Source organism: Caloenas nicobarica, chromosome 27 (genome assembly GCF_036013445.1).
Source record: "Caloenas nicobarica isolate bCalNic1 chromosome 27, bCalNic1.hap1, whole genome shotgun sequence".
NCBI classification, from domain to species: Eukaryota; Metazoa; Chordata; class Aves; order Columbiformes; family Columbidae; genus Caloenas; species Caloenas nicobarica.
In genome coordinates this window covers 3,843,089-3,868,432 of record NC_088271.1, presented here as the reverse complement: position 1 = coordinate 3,868,432, position 25,344 = coordinate 3,843,089, and the positions used below count along the sequence as shown (strand labels likewise).

The window sequence follows — 25,344 nt, the reverse complement described above, 5'->3', positions numbered from 1 at the left end:
ATCCCCAGATGGATGGAGCCCCGGACTCTCTTAATCAGGAATCTCTCGTTAATGACCGGGAGGGAATTGCGCGTGTCGGGCTTTGGAGAGATGAGGGCGCGATGAGACGGCGACGTTGGGTTTGATCTCTGTACAAACTGCGAAGCGATCTGGAGTTATTGCTCCAGCGTATAGATGGACACATTGATAAGGAGACAACAGAAAAATGGGCAGATTAAAGACGGATGGGGATGAACACGTTACACGGCTGGAGAGAGCGCGCTGTTAAGAAATAGCAACGTATCGCTGCTGTTCAGGCCTCGGCCGTCTCCCTGGGCTTGAAACGACTCAGTAAATTGATTTTATTGTGAACGGTTAATGCGACCGCGAGGGGCGGACGCGGCTGCGTGCGTGGGAGTTTGGAGCCATCGCCTCCTCGGTTGTGGTTGTGCCCGGGTTAGTCACCAGGACGGTGTTTTCTTCAACTTCTTCGCAATTCCGTGTTCTTTATCTGCCGCATCTTAAATGTGGCTTTAAAATATACGGCGCCGTTTCGTGCCTCCCGTGTCATCTCCAACAAGAAATTACAGGTCAAGGAAAAGCAACACGCGGGATTCAAACGTAGATTTGTCTTTCGGATCCGAAGTGCCGGCAGAGCCGAGGCCCCGTCCCGCTGCTGGTCAGTGTGTGCAGAGCGAGCCAAACGTCGTCGTCCCCGATTATCTACGGAGGGATTTGGTGACGGGGACATGGGGACGTGCAGGGGATCCAGCCCCATGCAGCCGGCATAGGATCACAGAACCGTGTTTGTTGGAAAAGACCTTTACGATTGAGTCTCCCTGTGTCCCTTTCCCAGTGGAAGGACTTGTTGAGCTAGTGAGACAATTTTCGCAGCGCCTGTGAGGGTATTTACTTTTTCCATTTCAGTTCTACATCTGTTCAGTAACTGAGTTGGAATTTGCAACCGTCTTATTTAGGAGGATGAATTGATTTCTCGTTCTGTTACTGCTTCTCTTGGTATAATTAAAGCATATTGCAACATGAAGAATTCCTTCTGGCCTGGGAACTGCTTTGCCACTTGGGTAATTCTGTAAACCGAGAAAGGCTTTTCCTTTTCCTCTGGAATGTAAATCGCAGCTACGTCTACTTTAAAGTCTTTGTTCTGCTGCAGGGGACGGACGGGCTCTGGTTTGGGTTGTGCAGCCCCAGAGCTCTGGTGACAGCATTTTGCTGTCCCGTGTCCCTTTGCTGTCCCGTGTCCCTTTGCTGTCCCGTGTCCCTTTGCTGGCATCGCTAAGAAACTTGCCGTCAAAGGCGTCTGTCAGAGCTCGTGTTAAAGAAAAAGACGACCCGTCTGTCCTGGCTGAGGGAGCCCCAGGGTGTTTAGTGGTGTCTCATTAGAGGATTTTGTGTCCCAGAGCCGTTCTCCGGAGCATCCCGGACACAGGGATCTGCTGCCCCTGTCCTCCGCGGGCTCTTCCCGATCTCACAGCGTGAGCGGCAGGAGGGAGCTGAGTTTGTTACACCTAATGCAGACTAATCAGATTTCTTCTCACGTATTTTAAGTTGTGCATGGGGCGATGCAATGGGAGCCAGGTGATAATGGGATTTTTCTAGCAATGCTGCTTGTGTTTGACCTTCCGAGAGGAGCCGTTGTGGGACCATCACCACTGCAGCGGTGTCACAGCGGACTTGGTGGCATTTTAAGTCTTCACAGCTTTCCTCTTGTGCTGATATTTCACTTTGTTTTTGCTTCTCTAACTGGCTTCCTACTGAATCGGTTGGGTTTTTTGGAAAGATTTACTTAGTTCCCAGCTGTTGTTCCAATTCTCTTTGTCACTCACCTTCCTGTACTCCCTGGGGAGTTTATTTCTGTTCTGTAAAGGTTTTGCATCTCAACACGGGGGACGGTCACGGTAGCTCAAAAAAAGGATAGAATGAAAATAAGAGACTGGAGAGCGGTGCTGAGGGTGATGAGCGTCACAGAGAGACGAGAATGGGATTGCCGAGAGGGCAGGAGAGCGGGAGGGTGGGAGCCTGATGAACAAGAGCTTAGAAGAAAAAAAATCAGGTTTTCCTTTCTGTTCTTCAATGACAAACTAAAGTGAGCGCCCAAAATCAACAGTGATTGATGCGAGCCTGAGGAAAGGGGCCTGTCTGTGTCGCATGGCTGATCTGCGGAGTTCAGTGCTGCAAATTAGCTTTGAGTCCAGGGGATTAGGAACAGTCAAAAATAATTACAGTTCATATAACTGCCCACGTACGTGAAAGATGATTATACATCAGGAATGTTTTTTTTCCTTTCTCCTTTTGTCCTGTGCCGTCGGAGTTGCTGCTGTTGGATGTTTGTTTGGCTCCCACCTGCTCCATCTGTCGCACGGACTAACAGCGTTTTGAAGGGGCTGCGGTTCCCTGGGTTCAGTTGTTTGATCACGTTTCTGTGCTAATTTGCTCTTTATTTTTCTTTAAGCTCGAGCCACAGCGCTCGTGGTGGTGTCACCGTAGCAGGGACGGGGGGGTTTGTGCTGGTCCCGTGTCCTGCTCGGTCCTGTCTTAACATGGGTGATGTGGGAAGCTCAGTCTGGACCTACTGACAACTCAGGTCTAGATGATGATGATGATGATTATTATTATTATTGTTATTATTAGGCTCTGGTTCAGCAGGAATTGTCTGGACACAGAAGGCAGCTGAGTTTTCTGCTCTCACCATGTACATTGACATTTACAACCCCGTTGTGTTGCAGGTTACGGCAGCACGAGGCCGTGGGTCTCTCCAGGCATGGGAGCCACTGGGAGCCACTGGGAGCCGCCTTCTCCTCCTGGCCAAGTCCTCCTGCAGACACGGGAACCTCCAGCAGTGGAACAAGGGACATCTCCAGCTGCCTTGGCCACCAGCTTCAACCAGGACCTTCTCTTTTGGGTAAGCGTTTGCGTCCTCACCGCGATTTCCAGCCCCTGCTGCTCCTTTGGAAGCCACTGCCCAGTGCGAGGGAGACACAGACCAGGCAGCAGAGCTGGCTTTAAACCTCACAGGAGGTGGAAGTGGTGGAGTCATCCCTATGGTTCTATTCCCTGATTCTAGAACCCGTTCTGCTGCAGCCACGGATACACTTGTGCCCAATTCCACACGGCTCTACCTAAAGCAGCAGCCCCCTCGGGCCTGTGCCGCTGCAGCTGTTTGGCCGAAAGCTCTAAAGATCTGCAAACCAGCTCCTTTCTTTGCAGCCGCATGTTTGGCTTGTGAAGGGAGCGACATCTGGTGCAGCCGCGGGCACCAGAAAACGGTTTTCGCAGCCGCCTTTTCCTCCGTCACCCGCTCCCACCAACAAAGGGGTTTGCAGCCAGGCCGTTCAGACAATCTTCCTTTAATACAAAGTCAATATATCTACATACACAGTGGTATGAAAACCACTTACTGTTTCAGTTTGAAATAACAGTGTGAAAGCAACAGCACTTTGCTCTCATACAAAGAAAAAAACCTCCCCCCCCTCCCCCCGACTCGTCCAGTAAGATTTTGCTGCAACATACTTAGAAATTTGGGCAACTTTTACACAAATAATAAGTAAAATCTTGGAGAAGCCTTTTGTTTCTATTTTTTTTTCTTTTTTTTTTTCAGTTAAAGACAGGAAATAGATTGTTGTGGGGTTTTCTGGGTAGCACTTGATGGCCATGATTACCCCTTCTAGAAAAATAAAAAAAGGAAAAGTCACAGGCAAGCAGTGTTCGGGGCAGTGCGGCTTTCCCAAGACGTTCCTCTGTGCACTTCTGCAAGAAAACTCGGCACGGACACTCCCAAGAGCATCTTATCTCCAACCCAGCGCACAGACAGACTCGGGCCATTACCTAAGACCGACCTCTGATGGTAAAAAATAAAATCTGTGTGCGCTGATGTGCGTCACGGCTCCGGCATCGCCGTCTGTCCGTCTGTCTGGCTGCAGTCACGGTAAGACACTGGTTTTGTTTGACCCCCCCGTTCAGCCCCGGCTGCAGGAGGGGTTGGCGCAGCCCCCGCCCGCCCCGCTCCCACCCTCCAAAACACGATATGTCTGCGATTGAAACCAAAAGAACCCAAAAAAAATAGAAAAAAAAAATCCAGAAAGGACATTTTGTTCTTACATGAGCAAGTTAAACCTTTTAAATGGTAGAAAAGCAATATGTAGAAGTAGCAATTTGCACTGCATTTTTATATATCACAGCCATTACACGTAACATTTCTACAGTGAAAAAATAGACTGTCTTTGAACATAATATGAACAAATAAGCAGATTTTTCTTTTAAATTCATTGACTGATATTCTTTGTCTTTTTTTTTTTAAAAAAAGGAAAAAATACACTATTTAAAAAAAAAAAAAAAAAAAGGTAATGTCACTTGTTACAGTTACATCGATACTTTAAAGAAAGCCACTCACAGTATTTGCCATTGAATGCATCTGACTTGATCTCTCCCCGTTACTCCTACAGCCCGGGCGCGTTTGCGGCTGCGCTGGGGGCTCGGTGGGTACGGACGGTCCTGAGAGTCTCTGGCTGGTTATTGGAAATAAATTTCTTAACGGGCACTTTTCAGGCTTCTTCTGGAGAGATGGGGCTGGGGGGGGGGCACAGCTGCTTGCAGCAAAGTGGGGGGGGTGTGAATGTGCAAAGAGAAGGGGAAGGGGCCGCGTGTCTTCACGAGGGTCCCACCGCTGCTCTAATTAACGCCTTTGGAGCTGGATGTGCTGAAACGGGGGAGCAGCGAACCCAGGGGGAGCTGCCGCCTCCGTCCCCCGGTGCGGGGGGGGCACAGCACACGGCCAGGGCAACGCTGCACCTCTAGAATTTTAAATACCCTAAAAAATAAAGTTTGGAATTAGAAGAAATGAGGAATGTTCCAAGTATTCAAACCTCTCTAAAGCCTCTCCTGTGAACGCTGTTACAAGGTGCCTGTGAGCCCAGGACCATCCCAGTGCTGACACTGAGCTTATTAAGACTCCAGCTTAACTCCTGCCCCTCACTTTGCCTACGTGGTGAGATTTAGTTCCTTGTTTTGTCTTTTACAGAACACCTTCAATTCTGCAAGTGACTTCCTTTAAAGACTGCCAACTATATTAGTAAATAAACTGAACTCTAATGATGTAACCAAAGTCGGTTTCCTTCCCTTCTCCAGCGGTAACGTTTCGCAAGGTGTGTTTTTAGCTTTTGGATCCATTTCTCCATGTCCATTCATCCTCCAGAGCGAACACCACTTGAGGTAACGAGAGCAGTTCAGCACTTGGAGCCGCAACCTCCGAGCTGCGTCTGCGCGGCCGCTTACACGATGAGATCTCCAAGGGGTGTTCCTTCCAGTCCTTCCCCTGCTCCCCAATGCATTGTCCAGATGAAAAGGTACTTCTGATTTCAGTTTTGTTAAGTTCAAACGCTCCTCCTGGGTCAAAAGAGGCCTTCCAGGACTTAAGTGGTTGGTAGAGTCTGCACAACGATGGCTTTTTATGTTGCATAGTGATCAAAACTTCCCAGATACTCCAGAGCTGCCTGGTAACAGAACTGGTATTCATCCTGCGAACGGGAAAGAGAACCAGCTTCAGAGGCTTGAAACGGCTCTTCAGGCTCCATCCTGCTGTGCTGCCAACTGCCGCGGAAGGAAAACCCCTTTCCTGGTCGTGCAGCTCTTGGACACCCATCACATAAACCCTCCTGCTCTGTGGCTACAGGTGAGTCCCCCTACTCTGAACTGGGGATGAGGGAAGAACCAGGGCTGCCAGACCGGGCTTAAACCTTTACGAGACTTTATAGCAAGGGGTTTTTTTTTCTAATTATTATTATTAGTTATGTAAAAATCAGCAGTGCTTACTCTTCAGGTAAGGCTTTGCTAGTGGTTAAAAGGGCAAAAAGCATCTCCAGGGCCGGGACGAGGCTGCAGCGCTGGTGCTTTGCCCTCTAAACACCTCACCGCTTCCCCGCTCCCCTTACCTCTGTTTGCACCATGGCAGGTCGTTGTGTTCGCAGCATCTTTACCGTCTGGAAAATATCTACAACACCCTCGTAACGCATCCTTTCCAGGACGATACTCAACGTGATGAACACTCCGGTCCTGCCCACGCCAGCACTGCAGGAATAGGAGGGGGGAAAAAAAGGGAAACTCTATGTGATGGTGTTCAAATGTTTTCCTGAATGCTGAGGCTATGGTGGGGTTGAGCTGTGTCTCATGAACGTTAGAACTGGAGAGACTCAGTTCTGCAGGAGGTAGGAAATAAACTGCCAGAGTGTGCGACCCAAACAAATGTCTGAGAAAGTGAAATTAAAAAAAAATCAAAAGCTTTGGGTAGTGGTAAATAGCATTCTGTGTGAAAATTATTACTAATATTTAACACTAAGCTATTAAATTAAATAATTGGAAGAATGCACAATCCTCTCCTGGCCAGGGGGAGGGAGGTACAGTTCTTGCTGCCAGCAAACACAACCCAGCAGTGCTAGAGCTGCAGAACTGGGGTAAGACTGTGAAAAAATACTTCAGCTATTGCTTAACCCTGTGGTACCTCCCTCCTGCAGTCTCAGCACTGCAGATGGCGTTTGGCACCCCCCCCTTCAGACACCCCCAAGAAATCTGCCTGCAAGGAGGGAGAAATCTGCAGGATTTTAATTCCTTTTGCTCTTTTGCATCCTCAGAGGAATGAGGTGTTTGCACTGGGGTGTGCCTACCTGCAGTGCACAGAGATGGGGCCGTCCTGGCCAAACTGCTCCTTGGTCTTATGTACCTGGCCGATGAAATCGATAAAACCTTCTCCTGATTTTGGCACCCCTTGTTCTGGCCAGTCGGTGAACTGGAACTGCCGGACAGTTCGTGACTGACCATCCTGGGAGAGGAGAAAATAGGAACATTTCAAACATCCTGTGTGTGTGGTACTGAATACAAAAGGAAAAAAAAAAAAAACAAACCCCAAAACCTGAACATTTAGTCGTTACTCTATTAAGGGGCACAAAAAATTGAACCAACTTTGTGTTATAATCAAGTGAAAACATATAATATTTTGTGTCTCTATAATGGTGAAGCTGTTTCAGTTGATGTTTTCGGACTCGTCAGCACAGATGGGCAGGTGAGCTGGGAGCTCTGACACCGCAAGGGCTGCACAGATGGACCGTTCAGAGGAACAGCCAAGGGGAGGTCGTGGCCTCTCCATCAATCTCGAGAAGGAGTTGCTGTAGTGTCAGAATTACAGCTGACAGGAAGATAAATCTTGTTCTACCAGGACCGATGAGGCATCATCCTCCTCCTCAACCTTGCACATAGAATTATCAGCTTCTACAGTAATGGCAACCTCAAAAGCAAAGGACTCTAATTTGAGAGCTACATTTGCTAAACAAATTTCTGAAGGTACCAAAACGTTCCCTCAGAGGAGAAATCTGACATTAAATGTAAGATTATTTGTGTGACTGTGCCCCTTTGAATACAAGTAATGGTGGCTCCTCCTAAAACCTGAGGCCAAGCGCACATTTTCTGCAGGGTGCAGAGCATCCTCTGCTTTTTTCTTAGCTGGCTGGGGAGATGCTATTTTCTGCTTTTATCTCAAATAAGCTGCAAGTAAAACCAAAAGCTCGGTACATCTGTAACAAAGTGACTCACTACTGTGATTAGTGAGGAGCAGAGGTTAGAAAACTACTTTCAAGTTGTAAGATGAGATATTTAAGTACAATCTGTGTTTGTGTTCTGTTCCTCACCACAACTGAGCTCTCCTCCCCTGATAATCCCGGACTTTCACAAAGTGCTTACGCCTCAGTGTTTCTTACTGGAGCCAAAATAGAAGAATTGTAGAATCATTTTGGTTGGAAAAGAACCTCAAGATCATCGAGTCCAACCATAGCCCACCCCCAGCACTGCCCCATGTCCTGAGAACCTCATGTCCGTCTGTCCAACCCCTCCAGGGATGGTGACTCCAGCACTGCCCTGGGCAGCCTGTTCCAATGCCCCACAGCCCTTTGGGGAAGAAATTGTTCCCCAGATCCAACCTCAACCTCCCCTGGTGCAACTTGAGGCTGTTTCCTCTCATCCTGTGCCAAAATCCCTTTTTTTTTTTTAATGTAAACCACCTTCCCTGTCACCAGGCACCGAACGCTCCAGCCCACCCCCAGCGATAAAACACCCCTTGTGCAGGACTCACCCTGGCGTCGGTGACCTTGAACTCTCGCAGGATGTACTGAGGCATGTTGTATTCCGCCATGGGATCCACGACGAAGTACTGGTACCGGGCAGAGCGCTCCGCTGGCCAGTACTGGTGGCACTTTTCCTGCCGAGGGGGGGAGAAAAGTCCCCGTCAGCCCTCGTGCCGGCGTCCCCCCCGCGCTCCTCCTCAGCGCGCACTCACCCGCCCCATCTCGCGAAGCTTGGTCAGCATCACGACGATGGTGGAGTTGTTCTCCCACAGCATCCGCCAGAAATCCTCGGTGGTCTCGGCCAGCGGCCCCTGCGTGGCGATGTACGCCTTCTGCTGCCTGAGAGAACACAAAGCAGGGGGGATCATCCCAGGATGTCAGGGGTTGGAAGGGACCTCGCGAGCTCCTCCAGTGCAATCCCCCCGCCGGAGCAGGAGCACCCAGCTGAGGTTACACAGGAAGGTGTCCAGGCGGGCTGGAATGTCTGCAGAGAAGGAGACTCCACAACCTCCCTGGGCAGCCTGGGCCAGGCTCTGAAGCTTTGGGAAATGCACGTGAAGGCTGGAGAGCAGGGGAACAAATGGAAATGCTGGGGAAGAACGAGACCAGGGCAAGGGCTAATGGGGCACGAGAGGTCTCTGGTGCTAATGGTAAAAAACCAAAAATCCAGTGGCGAAGCTTTCTCTAAATACCGCTCCACGGGGCAAATTGAGATCAACATGATGCCCTGTATAGACGAAGGTGTAACATGCTGGATTCCTGGAACTAGAATCCATGTTTTCTGGGCCTGAGTAGCACCAAGAGTTGAACTGCCAGGCCTGGGGATGCCCAGGGCTGCTCTGTCCCCGGCTTCGCTGCCCGGCTCTGCACACACCAGGATGGCGGCAGCTGGAGCATGTGGCAGCGATTGCCTGGGGGAAGCTGTCAGAACAACCACGGCCCCAAATCACTAATGTAATGATAAAAACCTAATCTGTTTTTAGAAACCTCCCAATGGCAAAAATCCACCCCTCGCTGACACTCTACGTTTAGGACCTGCAGCTGGAGAAGGGTTTAGTTTGCTTCGGGCCATAAGTCATTTTAAGACTGCAGAGAATAAAGCTTCTCATGAGGCCGTATTTGAGTCTGTAAGAGTGCTGCTGGCCACCAGCAAGGGGGAATTTCTCTGTGGCACAGCCAGGTCAGGGGACAGAACAGCCCTACTCTAACCCTTAGTACTTCTGCATCCCCAGACTCATGCATAGAAACTCCCGGCAGCGACGGGCCGCGTACCTGTAGCCGTCGATAAAGCTGGCGTTGATGTAGTCGGAGCCCTCCACGCCGCGGATGGGCTGCAGGCAGACCCGCGTGGTCTCGTACGGCATGATGTTCACCAGGCGGTTCTTGAATTTGTTGCACGGGAGGTTGGCGCTGATGAACCGGGAGGTGTGGGCTTTGGAGTTGGCGAGTCGCTGAAGGCAAAAGCAGAGTCACAACCGTTTGTTCACCTTTATTTTTGTTGGCTTGAGCCCTATGCCAGCCCGCTTAACGTGCCCTCCATGGTCCACCACATTGTTCTGCCTGTGTGCTTTCTTATTTTTGTGGTGGGTAAGGATAGAGTTTGAGACTTTCTCCCCAGCAAAACTTTCAAAGAAATAATAATAAAAAACCTTAAAACCCCAATCTAAAGGGTGAGCAAATTCAATCTGGATTTGAAATGACCAGACAAGCCTCCCGCAGCGGCAGGTAGTTCTCTCCCCTGGGAACTGCAGTAACAGAAGTCAGAAAAGTAATTACTTCTCTAACGTGGAACCAAAAAGTTCCATCAGCCGTATAAAGGCTCCCTGTCTGCTACGTGTGAGCGCCAGCACAACAGAGCTCCCGTGAGCCTTCCCGGCGACCACCGTCCCCATTCCAGCATCTCCCGTTACCTTGAACTCCAGCTCCATGCCCGTCACGTGCTCCCCGACCTCAATCTGTGCCAGTTTCTGGATGTAGGTGTAGAGATTCCGCGCTGGCACCTCCGTGTTGCCGCACGCAACGGCCTCGAGCAAGGCATCGTGTATAAAGCTGTACTGGTCCTCTGTCTGTACCATGTAGTTGCGCTGTGACCTCATGAGGGTGACGTGCCCGTAAATGTCCACCGTCTTCTCGTGTTTTATCCTCTCGAGCATGGCGTCGATCACGATGAAACAGCCGGTCCGTCCAACGCCCGCACTGGAAGGAGAAGGGGAAAAAAATGAAGCGATGGACTGTTCTGCGATGGACTATCCAGGCGTTTTATGGATGTTGTTGTATTAAAAGAACTTGCCCAGTTGACCTGGTGCTGGCGAGTGCTGCTGCCCACTCACCTCAGCACGTGGCTCTTCATCATGTGGGTCTGGGACAGTTCTAGAGCGTGCAGGGGACGCGGTGACACCAAAGTCACCGGTACTGCAGTGTGTGAGCACTGTGCTGCACCAGGGCCGTGAAGTCTGCACTGGAACCTCAGAATGTGTTTCTCTGAACCCCACCTGGGCCACAACAACAGGGTCCGAGCCGGCAGATGGAAAGGTCCCTCATCTCTGTACTCAGGCTTAGCTTTGTTCAGTTCAGTTTAGCAAAAACTTGCCCAAAGCTGCCCCTGGAGCCGTGCCCGTTGCCCCTCCACACCGATCTGCCCCGTTTCTCCTGTATTTCTCATCTGTGCCATCCGGGACAGGAGCTGTCCTGGCAGACACACGGTTCTGACAGTTCCAGGTAGGGGGCTCCAGGCTTGAACAAAGGGCCGGCATGATCTAAGGGCTTAAAAAGCACATTTAATCACTCAGATCTTTCAGCAGCTGAGAAACTACTGATGTTGTAATGAGTAACATGCGTCACCTCTTTTCCTGAATGTTTTTGTGCATTGAGGTAACATCAAACTTGCGTGTAATGGCATTTGTGAATCAGCAGGGCTCTGTGAGTCTGTGTATTTGCTGCTGCTAATAAAGGGTTTCCTTTTACTATTCCAGCGCAGTCCCTTTTTTCATAAAGCCCCCTTGATCTCTGTTAATTAGACTGCCTAACACCTGAACCAAGCAGGTGACTGGAGCTTTGGCGAGAATTTAGCAGCTGATCTGGGAGCCGGTTCCTGCACGTTGTGAGCTGACAGGTCTCTTTATTCATTTTCTGAGAGGTGCACGATAATTGCCATCTGCAAGGCTAGTGATAAGTTGCCCACTTACAAAGGCTGTTTGAATGGCATCCTCTAGGAGAGGCAGGATTAGCTTCCCCCGCAGCCTGTAAAATTCAGATGTCTTTCCTCGGCGCCCAGGAACCTGCAGGCTCCTCCTCACCCTCCCGAGGAACACGGCGGTTTATCTCGGTTGAGCCTGCAAGCGTTCCTCCTTGGGTTGTAAATTGAATTAGGGAACGCTACCTGCCCATGGGGGCCTTTGGTCTGTCGTTATCAGAATACCTGCAGCGCTCAAAAAAGCCCCGTTTCAACCACTGCCAGCTCTCCCTTTGACAGTGGAGGCAGCTCTGCCTCCCAAACACCTGGTGCGGCAACACCGAGCAGCTTCCCCGGTCGCTCTCGACCTCCCTCCTTCTCCACGGCGACAAGAACAACGCGACGCAGACCCAACACCAGGACCGCGCGGGGCACCTCCCGTTCCTAACAAGGTCTGAGCGATTTGCTGCAAACCAAAGCACTCATCACCTCAGGAAATTCCACGCTCAAGGAAAACCCCAAGTACTTTCCTCAGATGCCGGCTGGAAATCCACGTTACAGGGCAGCTCTCGCCCTCGCGAGGAGGCTGTACCCGTCTCCCAGGTGCAAATCAATGTCCTACTGAAATTCTGCCTTCCCCACATGGCCCCACGCAAGGTCAGGTGAAGGAAATCGGTACCTGCAGTGCACCACGATGGGACCAGCATCAGGGGGGTTGCAGGTTTTCACTCGTCTCAGAAAAGCCAGGAACGGGGTGGGGTACTCGGGCACCCCGTGGTCAGGCCAGGCTGTGAACTGGAACTGGCGGACCTCCCGCTTCTCGCTGGAGCCGTTCTGCAGAGACAAAGTTGCACCAAGAGTCAGGGCAGGTACCAGGACCCTGCCCGGGCTGTGTACGGAGAGCATCTGCAGCCCATGGCCGGGGAAAAAATGGGAGAAAGCTCACCTTGTGGAGGGAGAACGTGCGAACGCAGAACGTGGCCAATTCTATGGTATCGAGTAATGTCACTTGAATCATTCCATAGGTGTCTGTACCTCGGCCCGGCCAGTACTGGTCACACTTTATCTGGAAAACAGGAGGCATCGCTCAGTGCTGGCACAAACCCTGTGCTGCACAGGACACAATCGCTTTGGTTGGAAAAGCCCCTCAAGGTGATCGAGTCCAATCATAACCCAGCCATGGCACTGCCCCATGTCCCTGAGAACCTCATCTCCGTCTGTCCAACCCCTCCAGGGATGGTGACTCCAGCACTGCCCTGGGCAGCCTGTTCCAATGCCCCACAGCCCTTTGGGGAAGAAATTGTTCCCCAGATCCAACCTCAACCTCCCCTGGCAAAACCCGAGGCTGTTTTCTCTCATCCTATCAGGGGAAACTCATTCCAGAACTGCCCTGATGTTGTTACAGGTGAAGCTGGGCAGGTCACCGAGGCAAGGGAAGGCACAAGAAATGTCTTTCCAGGGCACCACGACTGGACAGACCCGGCATGAAAAGCTCCTACTGACTAAGCACAGGCTTTGATGCACCACATCAATCATGTGGACAACAGACTGGAATGATCCCCAAGATTAGAGTGGATGTACTGGCGCTTGTTAAACAAGAGAACTGAGTGTGAAAATTGCCACATGATTAACTGTGAGACAGACCTAGAAAGCATGCGACGGGATTGAGTGTCCTCTTGGAGTTGCAAAGGAGGCTCCAGCTTGCCAGGGTGAATGGTTTGTTTTTTTTAAAATGCAACGAATCACTGAACTTTCAGGGTGCTGGCAACGCAGGCACTAACCCCCCCCGACATCACTGTGGGCTGCAGATCAAAGGGATTTGCTGTTCCCCAACCCCACCCTCCAATCCCCCAGGATTATGACTAACCCATCATCCCTCTCATGCATCTTACCCGTGATTTCTCCTCCAGCTTAGTCATCATCACAATAGTAGCTGATCGCTGCTCCCACACCATCCGCCAAAAGTCTCCGAAGGTCTCTGGCAGAGGCCCCTGCGTGGCGATGTAGGCGTTCTGCTTCCGATAGCCATCGATGTAGTTGGCGTTGATGTAATCGCTGCCCACAATTCCTGTATTAAACCAGCAAAAGCCAGTTAGTGAATTGAGCAGGACTTTAGGGAGCTGGAAGCGCGAGGAGATCTTTGCAGGGATGTTGTTAGAGATAATTCCCCTGCGAAAACACCGCAGCCTTCATGGCTTGGTGGGTTAGAGTCCCAGCTGGGAGGACCACGAGCTTTCCAAGTTTTTCCCAGCTGAAGCTCCTGCCTTGAAGGTTCTGCACTGCAGGGAGACAAATAACTTCTTGCCAAAGATATTAAAGAGACTGACTATCAAAGCCTTGAAACCGTGGTCTTCTTACTGCTGTTGCTAATAGGAGCAGAAGTCCTGGCCTAGGACTGGTCTCAAATAGGACAAAATCGAGTCCTTGTCCCAGAACGCCCAGTCCGGGCAGCAAACGCACCTGGTTGATGCAGAGCACAGTCCAGAGTCTAATGTGAGCTACAGCTGGACAAAGTCAGCAACAAAAAACCAGGCTTGATTCAGCCAGTAAAGGCTTCGAAATTACAGGCTTTGACTTGCTTTAAATTGTCCACTGTCATTTTTAGGACTGTTTTTTTCTTTTTTTTTCTATTCACACGAGTTCCAGGCTGTTGAGCTGCAGCTGCTTTGCCCGTGTCCTTGCTCGAGGGGTTGGGTACGAGTGGCAGGAGGTGCTGCCAGAGCTAAGAGCGGGATTGGGACACGGCAGGAGAAAACCGCTCCGAGTTAAAACGGACACTGGCAAGCGCTGCCGTTCAGGTTCAGCTTTAGACACCGTCCGGATTGGCACGAAGGATCTGCCTGTGCGGCGATTTGGCCCGTTCTAACGCCAACGGAGCGGCTGGCAGGGTTGGCAGGTTTCTGCTAACCTGTGATTAACTCGGTACCCAACGCTTAACTCGTGTCTCGAGGGGGAGCCAAGGGTGGGAGCGGCACCCCCAGGAAATTGGGTCGCTGCTCCTCATCCCGCTGCAGCCGCCGCCGCTCCCGTTGGCGCGAGCGATCCAGGCTGAATTGCCTGCCAGTCCTCAAGGGTACTCGGTAATTTCAGCTGCTGGTAGAAATGGCTTTTGATTAAATTTCTGGAGGGTTCCCTGCCCCCATTCCTTCCCAATCTGAAATTTCGGGAGGGGAGGCGGCTGCGCGGCAGCGGCAGGAACGTGATCAAGGCTGAGCTGCTGGAATTAATCGCCTCTCCAGCCCCCTCGGGTCCACTCCGTAATTTGAAATGGTGGCCGTGAGCTCCTGCAATGTTTCGCTGTGTGACAGGCCCAGTTACAGAGAAGTCACGGAATTAAAGCCACTGCTTCTTCCTGACCAAGCAGGCGGTGACAATCTGCAGCCTTGACAAATCCAGACTTAAAACAAAGAGAAAGCAACAACTAATTCCTCCAACTCTTCTCATCTTTCAGCCCTCAGCATAAAATACAGCCTGGTAGGAAGGAACACACCAGCCAAGACAGGTCAGAACCTCTCAGAGGCTTGAAAATTAAACCTTGGCCCGTCCTGCTTGCCCCGTGGGTCCCTCACGATGCCACTGCCTGCATCCAGCCCCGTGTTCCTGCGTCCCCAAGAGCTGAGATCAGCCCCAAGTGTCCTTCATTCCTATCCCTGTGCTCTTCTCTTTTCCCTTGAATGACGAGGCAACTTTTTAAAGACTTTGCTTTCCTTAGCTCATGCAATATTAATCCCGGAAGAAAAACAAGCCAGAACATAGCCATCTTCCCAAGGAGAAATGTTTAAAATCCTCTAATGGCGGACAAGACTGATCCAGGTTTGTGCAGCTTTTTGGCAAGTCACCGCAATCCGTTGTTACCGCAAACAGCTCTTCCCCTTCCCTGTGTCCCTCGGAGTTACCCAGCAGAGGGACATTAGATTATTCTGGCAATTCCCTTGTCACGAAGGCTTCTGAACTGACCTTTAAACTCCCCGGGGGTTATCAGGACACCCCATATCCTCTCTGCTCAGATGATCAGCCCTTAGCAATGCAAGACTGGCCTTAAATGCTTTATCCGTACAGCACAGCCACACACAACCCGAGACGATGAAACTCAAATATTATCTTGGCAGCGGCAACCAAAGCAGGTGCCCTGTTAAACTCCATCTCCTCTCCACTAAAAGCCCCTCTTACCCCGGCGTGCACCAGAGCAATTCTGTCAAGAGCCACGAGTTGTGAAATTCAATGTAAATTTTCTGACTGCACCATCGCTCACGTAAGAAGCTCAGGAAACAATTTATGACCTACCAGTCTAACACTAACCTCTTCTTATTCTCAGCTTTTCAGGGGCCAGGACTGCAGCAGGAGCTGCATATCAAGTAATCTTTGCGTCTGTACGACTCAGCAGCCGCATCTTTGCTACGCTGCTGACACTCACATATATACAATTAGCCCTGCGCTTACTTCTCATTCATCTGCCGTACAGATACACTCCACAGCCATCGCCACCCGTTCCTGCTCCATCTAAAGCACCATGTGGTCTGAATTCTTCCCGTTAGTCAGAAATGTATCGGGCAGGAATCTCCAAGTAAAGGGAACACAGTTTCTTGATAAATCGGCCCTTGAAATGAGAGATTGCAGCTCTGGGGAATATGTCAGTCACCAGAATTTAACAAATGCCTGGTTTACAGAGCAATCTCCTGCCTGCTGAACTCCCAGGGGGATGCTACAGAAGAATATAAAGAGAGGGTAACAGGGAAGGAAGAAGAGCACACGCAACGTGTTTCCCTGCAGCAGCACAAACACGTAGGAGTCGAGATTCTGGTACCTTCGATGGGCAGGAGGATGACGCGCGAGTGGTCGTAGGCGATCACGTTGGCGTAGCGGTTCTTGGGCTTGTTCACTTCGAGGTTGGAGTGCTCCCAGGTGAACTGCTGGCCAGGGTCGATGGACTGCAGGAATCGGGAAAGGAAACGGAAGGGTCAGACGGGAGAAAAAACAGCAAATCAAGCTCTGAACACCTTGTAGGACAGATCATGGCTCCGAAGACCTAGCTGAGGAACGCCGCATTCAGTTTGCTCCCCTCCAGAGCCCATCTTTGCTGTGGAAAAGCCCCGGCCCAGCAGCACAGGGTGCTCGGGTCCCACCTCCCTCAGCCCTGAGCGGTACCCGCGATAATTCCCCCTCGGGCACGATGCAGCACAACCCGGTAGCAAAAGCATCAGCGCAATTCCAGGCTGCAACACAGAGGCCTCGGATCGTGCTCCTGCCGGGGCTGTGCTGCGTTAGTTAGAGCCTGACACCGAAAAACGGCCGCAACTGGGAGAGAGCAACAGGAACAATCACATCGGGATGTATTTATGAAACGATGAAGAGGCTAAATCTGCACGCGGTTAAACTAAACGATTAAGAGGACATAAATATACCAGCGTCTTGGTGAGGACTAATACCTGGAGAAGAAGATATTGAAGCTGGGACAAGGTTTATAACCACGAGTGGAAGTGGGAGATGAAACACCAGGGAGGGGACGGGGCTGCCCATGAAGAGCAGGGACGGCGTCACTTGGGACACAAGGACTCGGTGTCAGGGTCTCCTGGGTGCCAATGGGGAGGAAGCACCAGGGGAGTCTGGCAAAGAAGGACCCTGGCCCTACGAACTGAATTAATGCACCTTTTTCCTAAAAGGGAGGAATGAAAAAAAACCCAATGAAATGCACTAGAGAGAAAAATCCTCTCTGCCTGTCCTGGTGATTTATGCCAGGTTTGGTGGTTGTGGTTTTTTTATTCTCCAAAGTCCAGCTGTCCCAGATATGGAAATTAGGTTAATTACGTTTACCTTTAAATCCTCAGCCAGAGAATTAAATAAAACAAGGGCTTAATTCCTTCATCATTTCGCAGAGCCCTAGGGGTTTGCCTCAATTGGAGGCTTGGCAGGAGCGTGCCGAGTTGCGTTTCTCGCTGTTCCCTCTCCCTGCGCGTGTCCCCGCAGGGTTTGTCCCTTTGAGCTCGCAGAGGTCGGTCCTCACCAGTCACCTTGTGCCAACCCCAGGACTCAGCGCCGCTGGTTGTGGCAACGTCGGTCCAAAACCACCCGCCACAAACGTCCTCTCGCGCTCTCGCCGCGGAGCATTTCAAACTAATGGGTATTTATACTGTTGTAATGTGTCTGTTTGCTCTCTATCCCTCTAATCTCGCCTCGCATTCATTTCATTAGCGATGTTTGTTTAGCCCTGGCTCTCCCGCTAGAGGAGGTTGTGCTGGAACCAAGCCAGGGCACTTGGGATATTACATTATGCAAATCAGCCTTGGAAATCTGGCTAGAGCACATTAACGGGCTACTGCTCCCCCCGTGCGCCAGCGCGGGGCGAGAGACCCCAGCACAGCAAAGGCGCCGTCTCCACCGCGCAGTCCCCTCCGCGGAGCTGCAAACCTGCTGGTGTTTGCAAGCCAGCCCTTTGTTCAGAAAACATCCCCTCGCCCTCTGCCTGCAAACAGAACTAAGCACTCCGGACTAGTTATTAGTCAAAAAAACCCCCTGATCGGGGCATTTTATGTCTTTGAACAGCAACAAAAAAAAAAAAAAAAAATCAGTCATATGTTCAATCTGCACTGGGGTTTAAGCAGTGCTGGTGCAGCCGCGACGCTGTTTGTGCAAGGAGCTGGTTTGTGCAAGCGCACGGCCCTTCCCCGCCTGGTGACAAGGACGCTGGGCCATGTATCAGCGGTAACAGGGGGGTTACGATGCTTTTCTCCTTCCCCCCTCCCTGCCCCGGGACTGGCCTGACCCCTCGGCCCTGGCAAGGTGGGAATTTAACAGTCCGGGACGGTGATTTGAAATGCGAGTCCAGCAGCCACAGCTGGTTGCCTGCAGGAGCCCATTTGAGTAACCAGAGATGAGCAGGAAGGAGAAAAAAGAGAGCACAAAACCCCCAGACAAGACAAGAAAAGCACGAATCATCCTGTTTTCTCCGCGTTAGCTCCGTGGCTGCAGATCACGTCAGCTGGGGAGGACTAACTGCTCCTCTTGCCCAACGTCAGCTGAATGAAACGGGGAATCGTGTTCCTCAGCTCGGTCCTCTCCGGGTTCAGGAGAAAGACAAAAGGCACCCCAGACACCTCCCCATCCCCATCCCGTCTGTCCGGAGTCGCATCCCCCTTCCGAAGGGAGCTCAGACCCTGCCAGGACAGCGACAGCTCACAGACCTGCCTCATTTTTATGATCTGGAACTGAACCCAGCAAAGCACTGAGCAAAACTACTTACTTTTCAACTCATAAATAGCTTTTCAAAATTTCAACTAACCAGATCCTTAAAATGAAGCGATGTTTATTTGGATGAGGGCCTGTCTGAATTTCCTAATTCCCTGGCTCTGCAAACCCATGCACAGCACTCACTCTTGCTCATACCTCATACTCTTGGGACAATTTCAGGTTATCATTAGCTTTGAGATGCTCTGTGTGTTCAGCCAGCTCGGAAACGGGGATTGGTGGGTGGCTGAGCATACCTAAAAGACAAGACAGCAGGAAAAGAATCTCATTTAATAATAACTAAAATTCACAACCGTTGCACATTTTATAAGAAAGAAGAAACAGGAAAAGAAAAAAAATTACAATGTAAGATCTGCAATGAAAGTAGGGAGGTTAGAAGAGAAGAATTCAGGGCTCGAAATTGTGTCCTTGGAAGTAAAAAATAAAAATCAAGGAAATTAAAAGAAAAAAAAAAAACAACAAACAGTAAAATGAGAGTGTTCCCGTGATGGCCCCATTTTCAATGTGTATATCGGAGCAAAACAAAAAGGAAAATCCAAAGAGCAGATGCGTGTTAGCGATTCCAATAGCGGACTTAAAATGAGCAAATGCTGCCAGAGGAACCTACGCAGCAAATGTTACAGCACCCGCAATGATCGGAACCCAAGTCCAACACAAAAGAAGGGAAGGGGCAGGGATGCAGCCAACCTGGCGATGGGGCAGGGAATGCAGGTGGGGGGCAGCAGGGGAGGCTTTTCGGGAATTGTTCTTTTTGGCTGCGTGAGCTCGTCGGTGAGCTCGGGATCCCCACCGCTCCGAGGGTGCGACCAGGATGGGAACGTCGGGCACGGGCTCCTCTCCCTGCTCGGGACGGGGGTGGCGGCTCCGTCCTCGCCCTCCCCTTCCCTCCTGCAGCCCTTGGGGACGTCGTCACCTTTTGTGATGGGAGAGGCGAAAAAAATCCTCTTGCCCCTTCTCAGTCTGGGGGGTTGGGGAACAGTTTGCTGCAGAGACTGATGCCTCGTGAACCTGCTTCAGCTGCTGCCCTCACAGTTCTCGTATCGGGGCAGCAAATCTGCCGGGGAACAGACTGGATCTTCTCCGAGACATACTGGAGGGCCACGCTGCATTGGACTGGTCAGACTGGGGGCACATCACAGCCACGAACAGGGCAGAGCAGCGAAGGCAGATTCAGTTTTGTCTGAAGCGTGATTTGCACGTCCTGCTCTGAGATGGGCAGCGGGAGCTCTGCAAGGAGCAGGGACCTTCCCGTCCCACCATCTCAAACAGCTACGCTACAAATCCAGGCGGAAAAGCGCTCCGTGCTTTGCTCATCTGCATTGGATTATGTTTTTCCAAAGGCTTCCCATGCTGTCTGCCAGCCGATCCCGCTCCAAACGGCAGGGGACAGGCAGGGACGGCAGCAGGGCGAGAACCCCGGGCAGTGTCCCCAATGAGAAGGACGGGAGTGGAGGAGTGATGGAAGCCAGGGAGAATTTCGAGCCCCGTGGGTGTTGGTGTGTGACGAAGCAGCGGCGGTGGCAGAAGCATGGTCAGATACTCTGAAAACTCAGCACAGAGATGGCAAAGCAAGCATGACATCCTCAGTTTTACAGTGACTTCTGGAGAGACGCTGCCTCCCCCAGGCCTGGGGACAGGACGGGTCTGCCACAGAGCGGGGGTTTAACCACCGCTCCAACAGGTTTCTCCTAAGCTAACTAGACATTTGTTTTCAGCACAAGGAAGCCTGGCTGAAAATAGAACAGGGAGGGTGGGATAGACCAAAAAAGCTCACAGTCTCTCCGCTCTAGTCTGCTGGGGATCAGGGCTCTCGCAGCTCAGGGAGGAAAAGCCCCTGGTCAGTGTCTCATCATCGCACCCAGAGAGGGATTTCTCCTTCATCCATCCCAGTACCACAGCACCAGATGCAGACTGGGGGCACTGGGAGGAACTAGTCGTCTCTCTGCCCACGTGGGACGGAGATGGCCGAGATCAGAGACCGAACACTTTTCTCAATGTCTGTCCTTCTGCCTCTGAAAGCACGGGCTGAACATACCTTGAGCTGCAGCGTAACAGCAAAGCTCAGCCCCACTCAGAACAACTTCTGGCAACTCCATAAAGCTGTTTGCAGATCTCTGTGGTCACCCCCTCACTGGTCGGTCCCCCCTGGGCTGGATGACGCTGGGCAGCTCTGGGCCCAGCTGCCCCCACCTGATTCTGCTGCAAAAACCTCAAGTGTGCTCAGAAACACAGCATCATAAATGAAATCCCAAACGATGAACACGTAGGTTAAAAGGAAAAAAAACCCACCACATCAGAAAACCCAGTAATAACAAGAAAAAAAAAAAAACCAACGCAGATCCTCTTTGGCTTAGAAGTCATGGAGCAATGTGTGTCACTCCCTCTGAGCAACTGGGCCGCATGGGAAAGGCCCACTGTGCCAATCTGGAACGAGAAATCCCGTTTCCCTTGAAGGCATTTCACAAGTTTCCTTCAGAAAAGCTCCATGAAAAATCCTCAGCGTGACCGGCTCCTGAAAACCAGCTCTGTCGCTTTGCTGGGAACATCCCGTCCCCATCCCCAGCCGCTGTGAACAGACACCGGCTGGAGCGCACGGGAACTCGCCTCGTCCTGCTGCTGCGAAAGACAGAAATCTCCTTGTCGGATCGATTTCTAGGGCTCTTTATAATAAAAGGCCGGAAACCTCTGCAGCGATAAACACTTTCCTGGTCAAAATGCCAAGTGCATCGGGGTTCCCATTAAGATCCAGGAGGAGTTTGATATTAAACGAGCCAGGAGTGGTGCTTCCCAGCAGCCCTGCCGCTGCGTCAGCTCCAGTAGTTTCTCTTTTGTCGGTTTTAATTCAATAACTCTCTTTTTTATTTTTTTTTAGACACAAAAGGAAACGGCTCGCAGGTTCCTATGCTCAGCGGCCTCCGGGGTGAGCTCCTGCAGCGGCCGGGGTGGCCGAGGCTCAGCCAGGGCTTCAAAACCCACACTAAACCCGCTCTGTTCCAACAAGGGGGTGGAGAGGAGGTGGCAGGTGGAACTGGGACAGTATTGCCAGGAATATTCAATACTGAAGAGACCAATATTTGGATTAAACTATTCAGAAAAATGTCCCGGCCCTCACATCTCCGAGCCACAAGCAGCATCTGTGACTCTCCACATTTGTCAGCTGAAACCTCACATCTAAAAGAAAAAGAAAAAAATCAAACCCCGAAACCACCCAGCAAAGCTGGGATCTTGGCTTCTAATGGGGATGAAGTCCTTTAGAGCCAGTCTCATCTAACATTTCAATCACTTGAATCTCTCTAATCTTATCACAAAAGACTTGATTCTCTGTGCGCCGGCCAACTCGCCAGAAACGTCACCCTCAACATCTGTTCCATGGGCCAGAGCCCATTTTCTCCTCGTGAAACGGCGGCGGCTGGATGGCACTCGGCACAAACCCGGGTGTGCGGGAGGATGGAGAAGCCTCTGGTCTTTGTGCCAAGGAACAGACACCTGCCACGGGTGGGAAACGGCCCTTTTTCCCTCGTCTGACATGAAAAGGTGCTGAAGAGCGAGAGGCCCGTCAGCTGCAGCTCCTGTTTTCTCTTTCCCCCGTGTTACGAAGCGATGAACACAAAAAACACGCACACATACAACACTCACGCACCGCTGCACAAAAGATGGCTTTCTGCCCAGGAATAAATACGAGGGACATTTAGCCAAGCTCCAGAAGTGAAATGTCTTTGACGACAAGGAGAAAAGGAAGCCTTGAAACCCAGGGCTTTTCTTCAGGGACAGCAAAAGAGACCCAGGAGGACGGACAGTGTCCCACGCTGCTACCGGGGCTCTATGCTGCTGCTACCCTTGTCTTGCGAAGGCCTGTTTCTTTATTTGATACTGTAAAACTGGAAGCGCAGTTCAGACAGATGGCACAGAAAAGGGATGAGATGGGCAAACACTGCGGGAATACAGAGAATTCGGAAACAAAAAAAAAAAAAAGGAAAAAGAAAAACCAGGAACAAAACAGAATTGGAAAGGAAAGCGACGGAAGAGGAAAAAAAAAATAATAATGGGAGGGGAAAAATGAAACCAACAGGAACAAAAACACACAGGAACTAACTTTCAAAGTCAAACTCAGGGTCACTGAGAGGGCTGCTCAGACCAGAATCTGCAGAAAACAGTAAAAAATAAATAAATAAAATATACACTTTTTAAAAAATTTCATGCTAATAAAAAAACGAAAACCAACATAAATCTAAAGAGGAAAAGGAAGTTATTTTTTTGTGCTGATTAGGCTAGGACAGGGTATCTCCTCTCTCCGAGATGCTCACGCACAGCCCCGTTTCCCAGGTCCCCCCCTGTTTGGCTGCTGGGGACACGAGAGAGACTCTGCTTGCTGGACCTGGGTCATCTGGCTGGAGAAGAACCTCCAGGCCCTCTTCTAAACCACAGGATATTTCATTCAAGTGGCTTTAATTCAGACAGCACCTATGGAGTCTTCCCAGAGCCCAGAGAAATACAAACTGCTGCTGAGCTACACCTGGGGACGCTCGGTTCATCTCAAACGCCTTCAGACTCTCCTGCAAGAGCACCGCTAAGGAAGAGCTGATTTAGGGACCCCAGCGCTGCTGAACTGCTCTGCATTCACCCCTGCACGCTGGACTGAACCCGCTTGCATCCCTCAGCTGAGACTCAACCATTCCTAAGCTTGGGCTGACACCAGTGGGTTGTTCCTAACTCTTTTTGATATGAAACCCTCACTCGGTGCTACCTTTGTGCTTCCCCAAAGATCCCTGACCTCTGGGTACTACTGACAACCTCACCCTGAGCAAACTCAGACAACGCTGAGGACAGGACTGGGATGGGAAACAGGAGCTGCAGAAACATTACTAACAGGCACAAAACAGCAAAACAATACAAAGAAACTGAAAACAACAGGCAGCCCCCAAAAAGCACAATAAATTCCCTTCCAAACCCTCAAGCAGCAGGGGCTGGGAGGCAGAGGCGGGTACCAGCGCGCAGGCACCGCTCAGCATCGCCGCGTGTGTGTCTGCGTGAGGACGGGCCTGTCCGGGCCGCGGGGGCTCGCGGAGGTGCCATGCGGGCAGCTGGGGCATGCACGGCCGTGGAGACACGCGTGTAGGGGACGGAGGGCGCACGGAGCCTCCGTTCGCAGCGCCAAGCCAGGAGATGCTGCCTCATCTGCGCGAAGCGACTCGCTGCTCTTCCGTCTCCGCACGAGGCAGGTCTGGCTCCGGACAGGAGCGTCTTGGCGCAAATGCGGAAAGCACCAGCTGCAGCAGCGGACAGCCTGCCCCGCTTCACCTCCAGCACCCTGGCATCTCCCAGCACGAGGCACGGCAGCACTGCTGCTCTGGCAAGCTTGGCAAGGCCACGGCACTTGCAGCTGTGTACTTAGCCCAGAATGCACCAATTTAGCCGGGTAGCCAGGAAAACCCTCCTCGCTGCCTTGCTAGTGCTGGGTAGAGCCTGCGCAAGGTCCCCGAGCCTTCCCGGCAGGTTTCTTTCAGCAGTCTCGCTTAGCAAAGACCAGGCTTTGAGGTTCCTCAGCCGCAGCCCAGCTCAGCGCCAGGGCTCCGAGGCAGCGCGGCAGCGGCTCTCGCAGGCGGGAGTGGGCTGAGGAAAGGGCAGTTGCTCCGCTCCTGCCTTCCCGGGAGAAAGGCCGGTTTGCAGCTGGTTACCTGGAGTTTGGAAGTTGATGCGCCTCATTTCCACAGGGTCCTTCGGGTGGTGAGGGGTGATTTCGGCGTTGTTCAGGAGGCATTTTGTCCGTGGCTCTGAATCTTTCCGTTTGCTTAAAAAAAACCAAAAAAGAAACAAAAAAGACAAAGCGTCTTTAGCTTATGAGCCTTTTAATCTTTCCAGCTGCTCAGGCGTGTTCAGACCTGAGCGTGGTTCCCACCAAAACCAGGGTTAGGTGCAGCCAAGGGTGTAAATTGCACAAAATGCATCAGAAAAGGGATGGGGCTTGGGAAGTTTTGTCAGCGCTGTATCTCTGATGGGTTTACAATGGCTCAGCAGCTCTCAGACATTCTAGAAGCATCCCCTTGTCACAGCGAGGAGCAGCCGAGGTGCTGTGATCTCGCACCTCCGAGCACGGACGAGCCGCCGCTCAACTTTGCGGAGCTCTGCAAGCACGAACCTGGCAATCCCGGCCAAGCCATTTTCAGCCTGAAAGAACCAGAGCCAACATAATCATTCGGAAAAGTACAGAAACTCCTGACCATGACCCTGGACATAAAATACTGATATAGCTCTGTTGGCTTGTTTAGGAGCTCGTGGTGCCTGGCTGCAGACAGAGAAGCCAGAGCAGTGGTTTTCAACCTTTTTTGAGGCGCAGAACCCTAAAAATCTGGGTTCAAAAACTAGCGTAGCCACATCCTCTCCCATCACAGCTGTGCCTGCTGAGATCTGTCTCACCTCCTTGCCAGAAGCTGAAGCCCGCTCCAGCCTGCCAGCTGAGCTGCACATCTAAGTGCTTCCTAATATATTTTGCTCAGAAGCGGTTAGGTTAGCTGAGGCAGTTGAAAAGTCTTTGCTGACCTGGCTCATTCTCCTTGAAAAGAATTTGGAAGCAAAGCCCAGTGCTGATCTGAAGATGTGACAACCGCTGGCAAGGGAACAGTGAGAAGTTGCTGGGGGCAGAACTTCTCTGGTGGGCAGAGAACGTGCACCCACACCCTGAGCTTTGCAGATATTGTCCCTGCCCTTCCAGCAAGATGGCTGTAGAGCTCCTGCCTCTTCTGCTCCGGTTGCACAGAAGCCTCCAATAATATGCCTGCAGCAATAATGGCAAGTACTTGGGCAGAGAGGAGGTTATTCAGTACATTTTTA

General features: G+C 51.3%; 1 protein-coding gene across 12 annotated transcripts in view; it reads right to left on the bottom strand.

Annotated features, from left to right (window-relative positions):
- Positions 1-4,319: 4,319 nt before the first annotated feature.
- Positions 4,320-25,344, bottom strand: part of PTPRS (protein tyrosine phosphatase receptor type S) — a 148,143-nt gene continuing 127,118 nt past the window's right edge. For 8 of the 12 annotated variants that reach the window (XM_065652381.1, XM_065652389.1, XM_065652385.1 and 5 more), the window contains 14 exons: positions 24,192-24,304; positions 22,610-22,657; positions 18,655-18,752; positions 16,079-16,202; positions 13,167-13,342; positions 12,221-12,340; positions 11,954-12,108; positions 10,013-10,298; positions 9,375-9,553; positions 8,315-8,441; positions 8,111-8,236; positions 6,654-6,808; positions 5,925-6,060; positions 4,320-5,510 (listed from right to left, as the gene is read on the bottom strand). In XM_065652381.1, the coding sequence (XP_065508453.1) occupies positions 5,442-5,510; positions 5,925-6,060; positions 6,654-6,808; positions 8,111-8,236; positions 8,315-8,441; positions 9,375-9,553; positions 10,013-10,298; positions 11,954-12,108; positions 12,221-12,340; positions 13,167-13,342; positions 16,079-16,202; positions 18,655-18,752; positions 22,610-22,657; positions 24,192-24,304 (1,912 nt within the window). In that variant the 3' untranslated portion in view covers positions 4,320-5,441. The remainder of the gene's footprint in view (positions 5,511-5,924; positions 6,061-6,653; positions 6,809-8,110; positions 8,237-8,314; positions 8,442-9,374; positions 9,554-10,012; positions 10,299-11,953; positions 12,109-12,220; positions 12,341-13,166; positions 13,343-16,078; positions 16,203-18,654; positions 18,753-22,609; positions 22,658-24,191; positions 24,305-25,344) is intronic. The other 4 variants (XM_065652386.1, XM_065652388.1, XM_065652393.1 and 1 more) reach the window with 1 other exon arrangement.